The sequence below is a fragment of the Callorhinus ursinus genome, unplaced genomic scaffold (genome assembly GCF_003265705.2).
Source record: "Callorhinus ursinus isolate GAN/ISIS: 27379988/994484 unplaced genomic scaffold, GSC_fseal_2.0 scaffold44, whole genome shotgun sequence".
Classification (NCBI taxonomy): Eukaryota; Metazoa; Chordata; class Mammalia; order Carnivora; family Otariidae; genus Callorhinus; species Callorhinus ursinus.
This window is the reverse complement of record NW_027397106.1, coordinates 3,695,026-3,709,874: the sequence shown is the minus strand read 5'-3', so window position 1 is coordinate 3,709,874 and position 14,849 is coordinate 3,695,026. Positions and strand designations below refer to the sequence as shown.

Sequence of the window (14,849 nt, the reverse complement as noted above, 5' to 3'; positions counted from 1 at the left end):
GCTCAGCAGGGAGACTGCTTGGGATTCTCTCTCTCTCCCTCTGCCTCTGCCCCCCCCCCCCCCCCCCCCCCGCTCTCAAATAAATAAATCTTAATTTTTTTTTTAATCTGTGGAAATCTTTGTAGGAAAGATCATTATTATGTAAATTTAGCAGCAGAAAATCTAGGTCAAGTCGGTCAAAGAAAATTGGACTAATTATTTCATCCACATTTTCTGCCTTACTTCTAAGCCATCCCAAACTCTTGACCATACCTCAGGTTAAAAGTCCTTGGGGCTGAATGCCAGGACTCAAGGGACACGAACGCACAGATAGCCTCAGGGGAGTCAAAGACACTGTCAGAGAGCTGGGAGAGGAGCCGACATTGTGTGGTGTATCACAGCAAGTGAGGATCAGGAGAGTGTCAGAGAAATGACCAAGGAGGGGCCGGATGCTACAGAGAGGTTAGAGTGCAGGAAGAACCAGTCACAGTCACTGGACTTGGTAACTGGAGGTCACTGGTGACCCTGAGGAAGTGCTTTCAATAGCACGATGGAGACAGTCAGTCACCAAAATTCGGAAACACTCAGTATTCACCAGGAAGGATGTTTCATTTCCTCTTTGCTTTTTCATTAATGGGAAAAAAGTAGTCTAAGATGTTCAATGTACGTAAAATCTTTTAAACATGGATATGGTAGGTGGGTATAAGTTTGAGAGTTTTAAAAATGTGATAGTCAAAGTTTGAGAGACTTCTGAAAGAGTTTTGAGGATTATAAAAATTAACAAGGATTTCAAGTTCTTTTTTTGAAAGAAAAGAACATGGGCTCAACTTTTTATTTCACCATGAAGATCTGATCTCCAAAATATACATCTAAGTAACAAAAGCTGTTAAACCATCTTGCATAATTTCTACAAATGAAATCAAAATTGTTTTTCTCCATTAGATATTATATGGCCTGAAAAATCGGATCAGTAATCAAGGCTACCTACCATGCCTGACTATGGAGGCTGTAGGTACGCTGTTCAAAACCAGGGGGTTCTATTGATACCAGAGTCCATAAAATGTGAATGCCTTCTGCCTTCAACTGCACCTCACAAAAGCCCAACTCCACTTCTGTGTTTTAGGATCAAACCTCTAGGTCAAAGTTCTTTCTTTATGCTCTTGCTCTTCCTTTGAGGAGATGAAGTGTGTGTGTGTGTGTGTGTGGTAGCAGGAAGTGGGGTGGTGGGACACCACTGGGTGTCATTTTATTTTGCTGGCCTGTCCCTGTCCCCGGGCCCCAAAATGTCTTCAGGCTGAAGAGTCCCAGCATCTTTCTTCTTTCTTGACAGATACAACTTGCACAGTCTTAGGTTCCCACTTGTCTGAGAGTCAAAAACCTGCAAGTTATTCCACTTTCCTGGCTTTATTCTCCTCCTCTATAAATGTCGGGTAAGACCATTTCTAGCCCTGTAGCTTATGATTTTATTACTTTGGCTCTCTGAATCCATGCCAAATTCTTGGTAACCCCATAGAGAATCTGAGTTGGGCCTTCCTATCCCTTACGCAAACAGCCCCAGCCCTCAGTTAATGGACCACCCTGTCCGGAAGCTTGTCCTAAGCACCTGGGCAGACAAAGCTATGTGCTAGGAAGATCCTTGACCTGGGATTCTCCACTTGCTGGAGAGAAATGGACTCAGAGAAACCCACACACTCAGCAAAACAGTAAGGAGCATGACCAATCCTGAGCAAGTGCTGAAAGTGCTTGATTTGATGGAGGTCCCCAAGGAAGACAAGAAGCTGGTTTGAGGGCGCCTGGGTGGCTCAGCTGGTTAAGCGTCTGCCTTCGGCTCCGGTCATGATCCTGGGGTCCCGGGATCGAGTCCCGCGTTGGGCTCCCTGCTCGGCGGGGAGTCTGCTTCTCCCTCGGGCCCTCCCCCCTCTCAAGCGCGCTCTCTCTCTATCTCATTCTCGCTCTCAAATAAATAAAATCTTAAAAAAAAAAGCTGGTTTGATTTTATTTATTTATTTGAGAGAGAGAGAGAGCACGCATGCCCAAACTGGGGGAGGGGCTGAGGGAGAGAGAGAATCTCCAACAGACTCCCCGCTGAGCACGGAGCCCAATGTGGGGCTTGATCTCAAGACCCTGAGACCATGACCTGAGCTGAAATCAAGAGTCAGAGGCTTAACCAACTGAGCCACCTAGGCATCACCATGAGGTTTGATTTTATTATTTTATTTTTTATTTTTTTTAAAGACTGTATTTATTTATTTGACAGAGAGACAGCGAGAGAGGGAACACAAGCAGGGGGAGTGGGAGAGGGAGAAGCAGGCTTCCCGCGGAGCAGGGAGCCCGATGCGGGGCTCGATCCCAGGACCCCGGGATCAGGACCTGAGCCGAAGGCAGATGCTTAACGACTGAGCCACCCAGGCGCCCCGAGGTTTGATTTTAAAAGCAATGAATTGGAAGCAGCTGTCACTACCAGAAACCAGAAATTAAAATGCTGCTTGAGGAAAACTATTCTTCCTATGTAATACGGTTTGAAGAGGAAGCAAAGCAGAGCCCTCAAGGAAAAGTACCTATGGAAATTTGCTTAGGAACCCAGGTGAGTGGCAAGGCCTTGGAATCAGGCTGGGAAGTTTGGGAGTGATATTTATTTATTAATGAAAAGTTCACCTACAAGCTGATTGTGGTAAGGCCCTGGGCACATGACCAACTGGTCCACTTTCTGGAATACTTCACTCTCAATCTCCTTGACCTTGTTTTTTTCCCCCTTGTTCATCTTAGCCACCCCAGGTCCAGTCTCTGACTGGACTGCATTGTCACTGTCTTTCCCCTTAAACTGTGAGAGCCTGAGGGCAGGCATGTTGTCTTATTCACATCGAAGTCCCAGAACGTAGCATGGTGCCCAGTGTGCAGCAGGCTCCCGTGACGTGCTTGTGAAATGGGCTTTTCATGCATGCTCAAATACCAGTCACTGGAGGAAAACCCTTCTCTCGGGAGAAGTTTCTCTTATTCCTATTCTACCACCATTTCATTTCCAAATCTAGCTTCTCCCCCCTTCAAGTGACGTTCAGTTGATGGGCTCATCCAGAAATTCTGAGGGGACTGTCAACATCTATCTGATCCTCTTCTTCTTGATGGTCTTTCCTTCATCTCCTACCCTTTCTACCCACACACCTGCCATTGGTAGATCCATCCTTTAAGGCAGAGAGGAAGAGGAAAGACCGAGGTACAGAATGGGCCAAGAGGCAGAACCCTCTGGATGTGGGTGTCGACTTACTGATTCCTGTTCTTTTCGTGCTGCAATTGGAAGCAGAACAGTCACTGCCACTGAGCAGAGGCCCCCAGAGGCCTCCTAGTGAAGTGCGGGGGGAAGGGCACAGGGTTTAAGTTGGAATCCCAGCTCTGCAACTCTTAGTCTTTTACCTTGATTAAATGACCTCCTTCGCAGATCCTATTTCCCTCCCCAGAGTTAGACTAAATCAGTGGTTGCCAAATGCTGTTCTCAGACTAGCTACTACATCATCATTACCTGGAAACTTAATACAAAACGTGGATTCCCTAGTTAATGATCAACCAAGGCTGTTAATGTCACACAAAAAGGAGACACGCAGACATTATGTGCCTCCAGACGGAAAACTCTCACACCTATAAAAATTACAAGTATTCTTGCCACCCAAATTAACAAAAACAAAAATCTGAATCTCATCAAGCCTCTAAATCTAACTATGAATTTACAGAAAATACCAGAGACAGAGGGGCATGCTGAACAGTACTACAAGGACTCAATCAGTCACGTTTAGACTGCAGGAAACGTCAGGAGAACAACCTAGTGTCACCGACAAACAAACTGCACAAGGGAGGGATCAAACTCCTCAGATGAAGAGATTTAACTTTAAACCTAAGAGACTTAAACATGCCAACAAGTTGCTGATTTAAACAAACCAAAAAAAAAAAAAAATGACGTCATTAGGGGAGTGTGAATATTGCCTGGATATTTTATATTAAGAAATTATTGCTCCTTTTTGAAGATACCACTTAATCTTACATTTTAGCGGGATATTTGTATTATATTGTTAACTTTGAACAGGGCAAGTTATAAAACCAGTATCAACAGAATAATCTCACTTTTGTAAACCTATTTATTTATTGTGGATTTACTAAAGATCATACAGATTCATAGCAGAGTGATTGTAAGGATATAAGACAACGGTGGTGGTACTTTGGGAGGGTGTGAAATCAGGATTTTTTTTTTAAGATTTTATTCATTTATTTGAGAGAGAGAACACACAAGTGGGGGGAGGGCAGAAGGAGAGGGAGAAACGGGCTCCATCCTGAGAAGGGAGCCTGATTTGGCTCCAACCCAGCATCATGACCCAAGCCGGAGGTAGATGCTTAACTGACTGAGCCACCCAGGCACCCCGAAATCAGGATTTTTTAATTTATGTTTTTCTTGTCCTTTCTGGTTTGTTGTAATGAGTAAATATCTCATAGAAAATATTTTTAGGTGTGACAATGGCTTTGCGGTTATATTTTGAAAGAATCCTTTAGAGATTGATAATGAAATTTTTATGGATAAAACGATATATGATACGTAGAATTTGCTTCATAGTTATCGAGGATGCGGGAAAGTAGGTGGAGACAGAAATGAGTTGATTAATTATTAAAGCTGAGAGATGGGTATGTACATGTGGATTAATTATGCAAGTTTTCCTATCTGTGCATATATTTGATATCTTCCATTAAAACAAGTTTAAAAGTACAGATTCTCAAGCCCTACTACCAGAGATCTCACGTGTAAAAATATTTCCCAAAGGGCGCCTGGGTGGCTCAGTGGGTTAAGTGTCTGCCTTCGGCTCAGGTCATGATCCCAGGGTCCTAGGATAGAGCTCTGCATGGAGGCCCCCTCAAATCAGGCTCCCTGCTCAGCAGGGAGTCTGCCTCTCCCTCTCTATCTGCCTCTCCTCCAGCTCATTCTCTCTCTCTCTCTCTCAATAAATAAATAAAATCTTTAAAATATATATATACATTTCCCAAATGATTCTAATATAATCAACTGCTGAATTAGATTATAGTGAATGTCCTTTTAATATAATTTTAGAGAATTATTTTCCATATAATTCAATTTACTGATATCGTCCAGTCAAGAATTTGGCCGGCCTTTGTCCCCAGTTCCTGGGAAGTAACTTCTAACTCCTTGGGATTTCCTGAGTGATAGGAATGTGTTTGTTATTCATGGTGGGCCTCTCAGATCAGAGTCAGTTTATGCTAAACAAATGAGTCAGGATGGTGGCTGGGCAGGCTGGAAAGATGAATCATGTGATTAGAGGGCTGGGGCTTTGAGACAGGTGATATCAGCCTGACCTCCAGTGGAGGGGAGAGAAAGGGAGCTAGAGATTAAATTCAATCATGTGGCCACGGATTCACTATGTAATGAAATCACAATAAAAAAAACTCTAGACACCTGACGCTTGGGTGAGCTTCCCTGGTTGGTAATCCTCTATCAAAGTGCCAGGAAGGTGACATGTCTTGAGAACCCAGAAGCTTCTCATCTGGAGCTCTCCCAGACCTCACCTTATGTGTCTCTTTACTTGGCTGGTCCTGATTAGTATCGTTTGTAATAAAGCAGTAATTGTAAATAGAACGCTTTCCTGAGTTCTGTGAGTTGTTCTCAGGGATTGTGGAAACTGAGTGGCTAGTAGGAACCCCCAAATTTGTAGTGTTGGTCAGAAGGGCAGGGGGCCTGGGAGCTCCGGAGCTTATGGCTGGTGTCTGAAGTGAAGCAGTCTAGTGGGCGACTGTGTCCTTAACCCGTGAGCTGTGACCTAACTCGGATGAGTTAAGTGGTAGAACTGCATGACAACTGCATAGTTATGTAAGTTAATAAGCCCCTTCCACGATAAAGAGGGGACTGCAACCTCCGGGGCTGAGATGACAGTTAAATGAGATCATGTGCGTACAGCACCCAGCACAGTGCCTGGCACATGGAGACGGGAAGTGAAATATCCCCTGGGAGGTTAAACCCGTTCTCCACTTCTTACTGGAAATTTCTACATAAAATTACCCATAGCATCCAGCGAAGATGAAAGGCACAGGGAGAACAGGAGGTTTGTTGGGGAGAGTGACAGGTGAAAGATGGAGGGATTATTTAGAAATGAGGGCTCAGGTGAGGCAGAGGGAGTGGACACAGAGGCAACAAGTAAAACTGGGTGCAACTCTGATGAGAAGAGCCGGAGGGTGGGACAGAGGCACTCTGGGGAAGTGATAAGCCAAAAGCAGAGGGCGCGGGGGCTCGCTGCAACTTTGTCTAAGGACCTGGTGATGCCACCGTAGCTGGGGGAGCCATGAAGAGAAAAGAAGAGCACTTGTCTGTGCCCCAAAACCCAGGGCAGCAGGAACAGGAAAGGGAAGTTTCTCTGGTTGCCAGGGAAAGGGTAAGCAGCAGATCACCCTGTGGCCCTTACCCCTGGGGGGAGGATGGCTTAGTAGAGATGCCTGTTGGTTTGCAGGACCTGCTCTTCTTCTGCCACTCAGCCCTCCTTGTCTTGCTTCCTCCAAGCCTCCCTTCCCCACCCTCCGGATTACCTGTTGATGGTAAAAGTTGCTGGCACTTTGTTCAAACCGTTCATCTTTGGTTTCCACAGTTTTCCCCAACTTCTGCAGTACCTGGGAATGTGAGTTGGAAAGGTCCATAAGGTTACAGTCAAGTCTCTCTCATCCTTTGGCCTTGTGTGACTCTGGCTTCTCAGAGTCTCAGATGCAACTGAAGGGCTGTGTTCCTATCAACCCAATGGAATTAAAAATATAGCACATCGCTGAAAAAAAATCACATTTTGTGGTTCTTTTCAAACTGGGATACTCCTGGGGGTGTGCAGCAGTGTGCTACGGGGTATATATAAAGCCCGGAATAAATAGTACATATATGCAGGGAATGACATTGTTATTTACAGTGGGAGTTTTTTTTGGGGGGGGAGGGAAGTAATATATTAAAACAGGGAGTAATAAGAAGAATGTAAAATGTGCATTGCTTTTAAAGGTAAAACGTGAGGCCTGAAGACTTCTCACTTGAGAGACAGTCTTCCAGCCATGGCCACAGAGTCCTCTAGATAGATGAGGTTAGAGAGGCAGGCAGAAGACTCTCTTCTTGGGAGGGCCCTTGTGGAAAACTGTGAGGAGCAGATATAACGCGTTTAACACTCAGCTCGAAGTGAATGCTCTCCGTGTCTGTCTGCTCTCCACTGGGGACCTGACAGCCAACCACCAGACTGGTCTCAGTGCTAAAGCAAAGGACAGGGAAATGAAAAAGATAGAGTGCCTGTTCTCACAGGGGACACTCATCTATAAACAAGAAAGCAAGGCTGGGCCTCTACTATACTTGAAGCCCCCATTTGGAAAGGAGGCACCCCCCCTTCCAAGGAAGAATCTCAGCGGTTGCCCTCAACTACTTCTCTCTCACCTCCTTCATCAAATCCCTCACTGTGTCCATCTCTGGAAACCATCCCATGCTTTCGAGTCTCACTGTCATGGCTTGGTTCTCAGCGCTCGCTGTTTCTCGCCTGGCCTGCTCCCACAGGCCCATCATGCTGCAGCTTAAAACCTTTTAATGATTCTCCACCCATCTGCTCAACGGATTTGGATTAAACGCCCATACGTATAGATCAGTTATAGTTCAAACTCTAGCATGCAGATAGGTCTCAATGATCTGACTCCTCAGTAAGCCTCAACTCCCATTATTCCTCCTTCCTGCAGGTCTCCCTCCCTCACACTTTATTAGTTTCCTGAATAAGCCGTACTGTAGCTTGTTGCAGATGCTGTGCCCTCTTTCTGGAATGTCCTTCCCCTCCTTGTCTCTCAGGCAACTATCTAAAAAAACCCAATTTAGGGGCACCTGGCTGGCTCAGTTAGAAGAGCAGGTGACTCTTGATCTCAGGGTTGTGAGTTTGAGCCCCAGGTTGGCTGCAGAGATTACTTAAATAAGTAAACTTAAAAAAAATTTAAAAACCCCAATTCATATTCCACATCCTTTATGACACTTAACCACATCTACCTTATCCTGTTAATTGAGTTATTCACTCCCTCCTAAGTGCTTGCAACTTCTGCACCTTGCATACACTTCTTTTTTTTTTAAGATTTTTTTTCATTTTTATTTATTCATGAGAGACAGAGAGAGAGAGAGAGAGGGAGAAGCAGGCTCCCAAGGAGCAGGGAGCCTGATGCGGGACTCGATCCCAGGACCCTGGGATCATGACCTGAGCCAAAGGTCAACGCTTAACCATCTGAGCCACCCAGGCGCCCCTTGCATACACTTCTATTACTATTTTATTATTTGTATTTATCTAATTATGTCTCCTTCTAAACTGCGGGCTCCTTGAGAATTGGGTACTTGCCCTGCTCATCTAGATTTCTCAGTATCCAGCAAAGAGATACTTAATACTTCTAACAGCAAGGCGAGTGGGACTAGTAGAGGAGAGGATCAACAGGCTGGGCCTTGAATTAAGATTTTGCTAAACTACAGGGCACCTGGATGGTTCAGTTGGTTAAGTGTCTGCCTTTGGCTCAGGTCATGATCCCAAGGTCTGGGAATTAAGCCTTGGGCTGGAGCCTGCTTCTCCCTCTCCCTCTGCCCCTCCCCCTGCTCATGCTCTCTCTCTCTCAAATAAATAAATAAAACCTTAAAAAACAAAGATTTTGCTAGACTGGAATGGAGTATAAGGGGGGAGAGTGGAAAGTGAACAAAATCAGAAAAGTACCCATATTCACACAGGTCCATGAGATGGCTCAGTGTGGCTGGTTTAGGGTGTGTTATGGGGAGTGGTGGGTAAGGGAGCTAGAAAGGGAGACTGCAGTCTCACCCTGAAGGGCTCTGAATCACATGCAAAATGCCCAGGTCTTGGGAGTGAGGAAGGCTCTATGTAGAGCCTCAGACCCATGTGTCCCCATTCTTAATCCTGGGGTTAGCATCTCTCACTTCTGGAGCTCTCTCTGGACTGGTTATGATCAAGGGCTCCGGAGTCAAACAGATATATGCCCCGCCTTGGCCTTTACACTTGGGGCTATAAGCCTTTGGGCAAATAAGCCTATGCGTCTCTTGAGCCTCCGTTTACAGAACTCCCCTTACCCCACTAAGATAACAGTATCTCTAGGAGTTGGGAGGATTAAGTGACCTTATACCTATAAATGCTTTCCCAGTGGTGCCCTGCAGGGAGCGCTCAATATAAATCCACTATTGCTAGGTCCAGTTCCACTCCCTTCCCTAGGAGTACATGTCTATTTCCTTCTCAGTTTAGCCGTATGTCTGTCTGTGTTTCTAGCTTCACCTCACCAAACACCTGGCCCTGGGTATGCCAACTCCGCCGGCTTCCCGGACCCGACCCTCCCTCCTCCGCCAACAAAACACCGTCCTCTACCAGAAAGTTGCAAAACCACCTTGTCTAAGTGGTAAGCGCCTGCTCTCACTTCCTTCCTGCTACTCCTCCCTTCCTTTGCCCAGGGCATGGTTCTTCTTAGGCGGAAGGGGCTGAAAGGATGGTCAGCTCAGTCTAGAGTTAATGTGGCACACCTGATCGCCCCAGCCCCCACAAGGTTCAAGGCAAAAAGGCTTCGTAGGGGTGTGAGTGTGTGTGCTGAACACTCCCACCTTTAATTCTGAAACTGAAAAAAGGAGTGTGATCACCTTGAAAGCATCACCCAGTGCCCTGGGCCCGAAGCCACTTGTTGCCACGGATCAGGGCACATGAACTACGCTGCAGACGTTCTTCCTCAACTAGAGCTCCCTGACAGAAGAGAAGGTACAGGTGCTCAACAAACGTCTGAAAGAATGAATAAATTCCACCTTTGGGTCACTTCCCCATGAAAGTCCACCCAACGTCAGTCCCTAAAGTTCTACACTAAGAATTCGGCCCCCACGGTAATAGAGGCATTTAGAGAGAACGAACAGGAACACTAGACAAAGCGAATGTGGCAAAATGTTAATGCTTGGTGAAAAAGGTGAATATTCCAGGGTTCATTGACCTATTTTAACGTTTATGTAGATTGGGATATGAGGATAAATGCTTAAAAAAAAATCACTGCAGGGGCGCCTGGGTGGCTCAGTTCGTTAGGCGTCTGCCTTCGGCTCAGGTCATGATCCCGGAGTCCCAGGATCGAGTCCCGCATCGGGCTCCCTGCTGAGCAGAGAGCCCGCTTCTCCCTCTGCCTCTTCCTCTGTCCCTCACCTGGCTCATGCTCTCCCGTTGTCTCTCTGAAATAAATAAAATCTTAAAAAAAAAAAATCATTGCAGATATATAGTTCTCTACCAGGACCCTTCCCCATAATCGTTTGTTATATTTTAGTTAACTCTCTCAATTGGGGTAATTTGAATAGGGCCTAGTTTATGTGAGGAATCCTCATTTTCAAGATACACGCTAAAGTAGGCTTTTCCTTAACACGGTCTTAATATACTTTCTAGCCTTTTCTGCCACCACTCCCTATTCCAGCTCAGCTGCACTTCTCACTATTCTGCCTAAAAGGATTTCCACACTCCAGGCCTTGCTTCTGCGGGCATTCCTCAGCTGGAATGCTCCCCCACCACTTGCCTGAGGAACTACTAATCAGCCACAGTTCCCATCGCAAATTCCGCCTCTACTACAAAACCTCCCTCAATTCTTCTCAGTCTTTCTCTTCTCTGAATTCCCACAGAGTACAGATCTCTCAGGTGACTCATTTAACCCCCTTGTCTTTCCCCCTTAGCCTATAAGTTTCTGGCAGGCGATAGCGCCTCTTACTCATCTCTAAATTCCTTCCTGGGTCCAGCCCAGGATCCCGGACAAAGGAATTTTTCTGTAAGTATTGTTGACAGAACTCTCTGGGAGACGAGTTGAGTAAAAGTCAGTAGAGGAAAAGACCAACAAAGAAGTGGTAAACAATGCCCCTTCTCAGGGGAGAGAGAACTGAGAGATTTGCCACAGAGAAATCACAAACAGATGGTGAAAGCATTCATTTGAAATGTGAAGAAGTATCTTGCTGTAAAAACACATTTAGTCTCATGTTGAGTCTGGGTGGAAACTGGAAAATAAAACAAGAATGCTTCATCTTCCCTGTGTGTAACAGTCACTGGACCTTCACTCCTAGCTCTTCAGAGGAGGAGGCCTGGGTGAAAGGTGTTTCTCCTCCTAGTTTTGCTCCTGAGAGATCGGCAGGAAGTGGGCAGGCGAGGCAGGAAGTGGGCAGGCACAGATGGTTTATTAGGAGCCTTGTAAAGAGAGCAGCTTGAGGTGGGGATCCAAAGGCAGGACACCTGGCCTTCGGTGATAGTTCTGCCATTTGCCAATCTCTTTTGAGTCTTGTTTCTTCGTTTCTAAAATTGGGATGTTAATACCATGCTCAAAGTGTTGCAAAGATGAAGTGAGACCCTATCATGCGAGTGTTGGCTCCATAAAGAGAGAGATGGTGTCTTTATTAATTTCCCGTGGCTTGTCAATCGTAGGCGCTTGATATCCGACCCATTTGACTATTTGACCCCGGAATTACTACATAGTATTCAGAAGATTACGGCCAACTGCTTATAAAAAAAAAACTATAAAGTGTTCCAGGGAGTCCTTTCTTCTGACAGTAACTTTCTCTCTCTCTCTCTTGCCTTCAAAAACCTCCCAAGACTCAAGGACTCTGGCAGGCTGAGTTGAGCTCCTCCCCACATTCCAGGCCATTCCCACTCTATCCAAGCAGCATCCACGACCTCCAGGGTGCCTGAGGTACTGCTCCAAGTTCAGTGTCTGCCTGCCTTTAAGTTTATGTCTGGACGCAGAGCATCTTCCTGTTTTCTGCCTTAACGTGCAAGTTCCCTGAGGCAGATGTGAGGTGGCTCCTCTCTCTGTTTTCTCAGGGTTCAGACCAGGAAGAACAGGGTGTACCTGGGTGGTATTTGCCTCTGAGGTACAAGGCACCCTTGCCCCTTTTCTCAATTTGGTATCCTTACCACGTTGAATTTCGAAATCACTGAACATCAACTCTCTCATTTTACAGATGCAGAATCTGAAGCCCAGAGCAGGCACATTATTTATCTAAGGCTTTGGAGTCCATGCTTAGAAAAGGAAAGAAATCCCAAACCAAGGGCATAGTGTTGATGACAGGTTTCGGAGGAGGACAGAAGGTGAAGGAATGAGGTAAAATAAATTGCTGTGTCTTTTAAAAATAATTATTATCCATGAGTTTTTGGCCCTCTGGGTTTTCTTTGTTCTTCCAACCCATAGTGTAGCTGCGCTTCTAACTGGACCTACCCACAGGCTCTGATCGCTATCAGATTTGTACCTAGACAGCCTTTCAAGGCACTGAAACCATGATCAAGGTGAAGTTAAGAGTAAGGTGAAGTAACAGAAGTAACAGAAGTAACAGAAGTCTAGCCACACAAAATCAATCCTTCTCCTCCACTCTTTCACATGACCCTGGCTTCCTCAAAGACAGAAAAAGGAGATTCATCTACCAAGAGTGTTGATAGGTGGTGAGCAGAGAGGTTCAGGTTAGAAGGGAAGGACACAGTCTGGACAGGTAGAAACAAGAATGTCACTAAAATGTGTTAGGGGAGTGTTACAGGGGGACAGCCTACCTAAATGCTAGAGCTGGAGTAGGACCACCCAGAGCGAAACGCAGAACACAATCTAGAAAGAGATGCTCCTTCAACACCTTGGGCCGGGTACTTTCCAACTCAGAGACCGCACAGAAGGCAGACAGGGGCTACTGCCTACATCAGCTTCAACAACGCGCAGAGGCGAGGCAGGGGTGGGTACAGAGAGAATCCTGCAGAATTACTCTAGTCCTCGTGGACTAGGTGGTCCTCGCTGATAGCACAGCTGGTCATGGCTGCCTTACGGCTTTGGGGGAGATCATCCCCTTTCGAACCTTCAATTTCATCATCTGTAAAATACCATCCTCCCTGGACGACTAGGACAAAAACTGCCAACGTTGGTTCCTTTCTCCCACCTTTCCTGGGTCGGCCTGAGTCTTGTTTAGGGTTCCTGAGGGAGACTGTTGTCTCCTCTGCGTCCCTATCCTTGCCCAAGATCGGGTGATTTCCTCCGTTCTCTCAAATCTTTCTACTTTAAGGGAAACCCAGTCCCACGCCCACCTGCGGGGGAGGCCGCGGGCCCTTCGGTTCGGCCCCGTCCCCCTCGGGCACCCCGCACGCCCCGCTCACCGCCTCCAGCCCGAGGGACCGGCTGGTGGTGGGGCCCGGCCCCTACCTTCTCCTGGGCTCTGCTGAACTTCTTCTGCACCTGCTTGGCGAACAGGCCGGCGGCGCCTCCCGCCTTGCCCTCCGCCATCCTGCTGGCTCCGGGCGGCCCGGCCCGGCGGCCTGTGGTTTTCTGGAGGCCCCCGAGGAGGAAGTGCGGTTCCCGGCATGCCTCGCATCCGGCCGTGGCCGTGGCCGCCCCGCCCCATGCAGTTCGCGACCCCCGCGGCCGCCCAGGCTCCTCGCGGTGTCGGCTCCCGGTGCAGCCACGGTGGTCCTGAGGCCCCCCCCAGCCCACCCCCCCCCACCCCCGCTCAGCCCCGGCCCCGAGGGGGACCTCTGCAGCTCAGGCTGGGGGCTGCACCTGTTCGGAGGAGGAGGCTGGAAACCCGGGCCTGCCCTCAGGTGGTACTCCCTCAAAATCAGCCTAGAAGCTGCGCAGCCCGGAGGGACGGGAGCACCAGCCCCACGGAACAGTTTTCTAACGTGGGCCGAGACCCATTCGTGCCTGCAGCCAATTCGCCATAACCATCAGCACTAGGGAATACCTGGAACGGTGGGGCAGAAAGATGGCGATTTCCACGTAGCAAGAGTATGGGAAACGTTGTTTCACTCTATGCGCGTGTCTTCTGGGCTGTCGGGTTAAATACTCGACTTATTCCAGGCGGTTTTTAAAGATGGAAAGCCTCTGCCGGAGAGGTTGGCTGTAGGCCTAGAACTGGTAGGGACAGAGTGCGGGAAGGGACAGGCCCCCACATCGGGATTTGAAAGGGAGGAACAACCGAGCCAGCGGTAGAAATGGGGGTCCTTAGGAAAGGAAAGGACTGAGGGGAGAGACTGGAAGCCCGCGCTGGGGAGGGGAGCGCGCTTCACTAGCTGTACGGCCTGGTGCGTGTCCTGGGTGGAGGCGGGGTGTGAAGACAGACACAGGCTGGGAAAGTGGGGATGAGGCTGCCCAGATCACACCCGTTGCTCCCACTGAGGTCTGCTAACCGAAGCGGACCCCTTTGAGCGGATAGCCGGAGATGAGGACCCTGGGTTTGGAGGTATCATTTACTCACAGATTTTTACAGTGGTGTAACATCCCTCCAAGAGGGGAAGAGGGTCAAGATGACTTCCCGATCAGGAGTGGAGAGGGAAGCTGGAGGCCCTTGTCTGCTGTCATTTCCCGGGCCATTCCCCCAAACAGACAGAGTGCACTCAGGGTCAGCTGTGTGCCGGGCATGCTGGGTGTTGGGAAACCAAGGATAAATTAAAAAAAAAAATGAGATCTCTGACCTCAAGATGCTTAAAGTCTGAGGTGGAGAGACGTTGGTAATCAGATGATTATAATATGATGTGCTTAATGCATTTATAGAGATGGATACACAATTGTCAGGTCCTAGGTCATTAGGGTTTATTCTGGACATTAGCTGTGGGGATGGTCTAGAAGGGGCAGAGTGCAGAAAATGGAAGGACTTGATGTTGCATGGGAAGAAGAGGGGAGAAGCCCAGGGGATGGCAGTACTGTGGGAACACAGAGAAGGTGGTCACGATAACAGGTCTGTCACTAGCAGAAGGAGGCCAACGCCTGTGTTACTCTCGGCGTCCACAGCACCCTCAGCAATGCAACCCAGCCACTGCCTCCTAAAAAACCCTCTTCTGTGCCAGTCTCTTAGGAACTGAAATCGATGGTCACCAAAT

At 47.7% G+C, this 14,849-nt stretch overlaps 1 protein-coding gene across 3 annotated transcripts in view; it reads right to left on the bottom strand.

The window, feature by feature from the left end:
- The window catches only part of BIN2 (bridging integrator 2), a 29,418-nt gene extending 16,087 nt beyond the window's left edge, over positions 1 to 13,331 (bottom strand). For 2 of the 3 annotated variants that reach the window (XM_025882652.2, XM_025882653.2), the window contains exons 1-2: positions 13,177 to 13,331; positions 6,547 to 6,627 (exon numbers count right to left, since the gene is read on the bottom strand). In XM_025882652.2, the coding sequence (XP_025738437.1) occupies positions 6,547 to 6,627; positions 13,177 to 13,257 (162 nt within the window). In that variant the 5' untranslated portion in view covers positions 13,258 to 13,331. The remainder of the gene's footprint in view (positions 1 to 6,546; positions 6,628 to 13,176) is intronic. The other variant, XM_025882654.2, reaches the window with a different exon arrangement.
- Between the last annotated feature and the right edge of the window lie 1,518 nt (positions 13,332 to 14,849).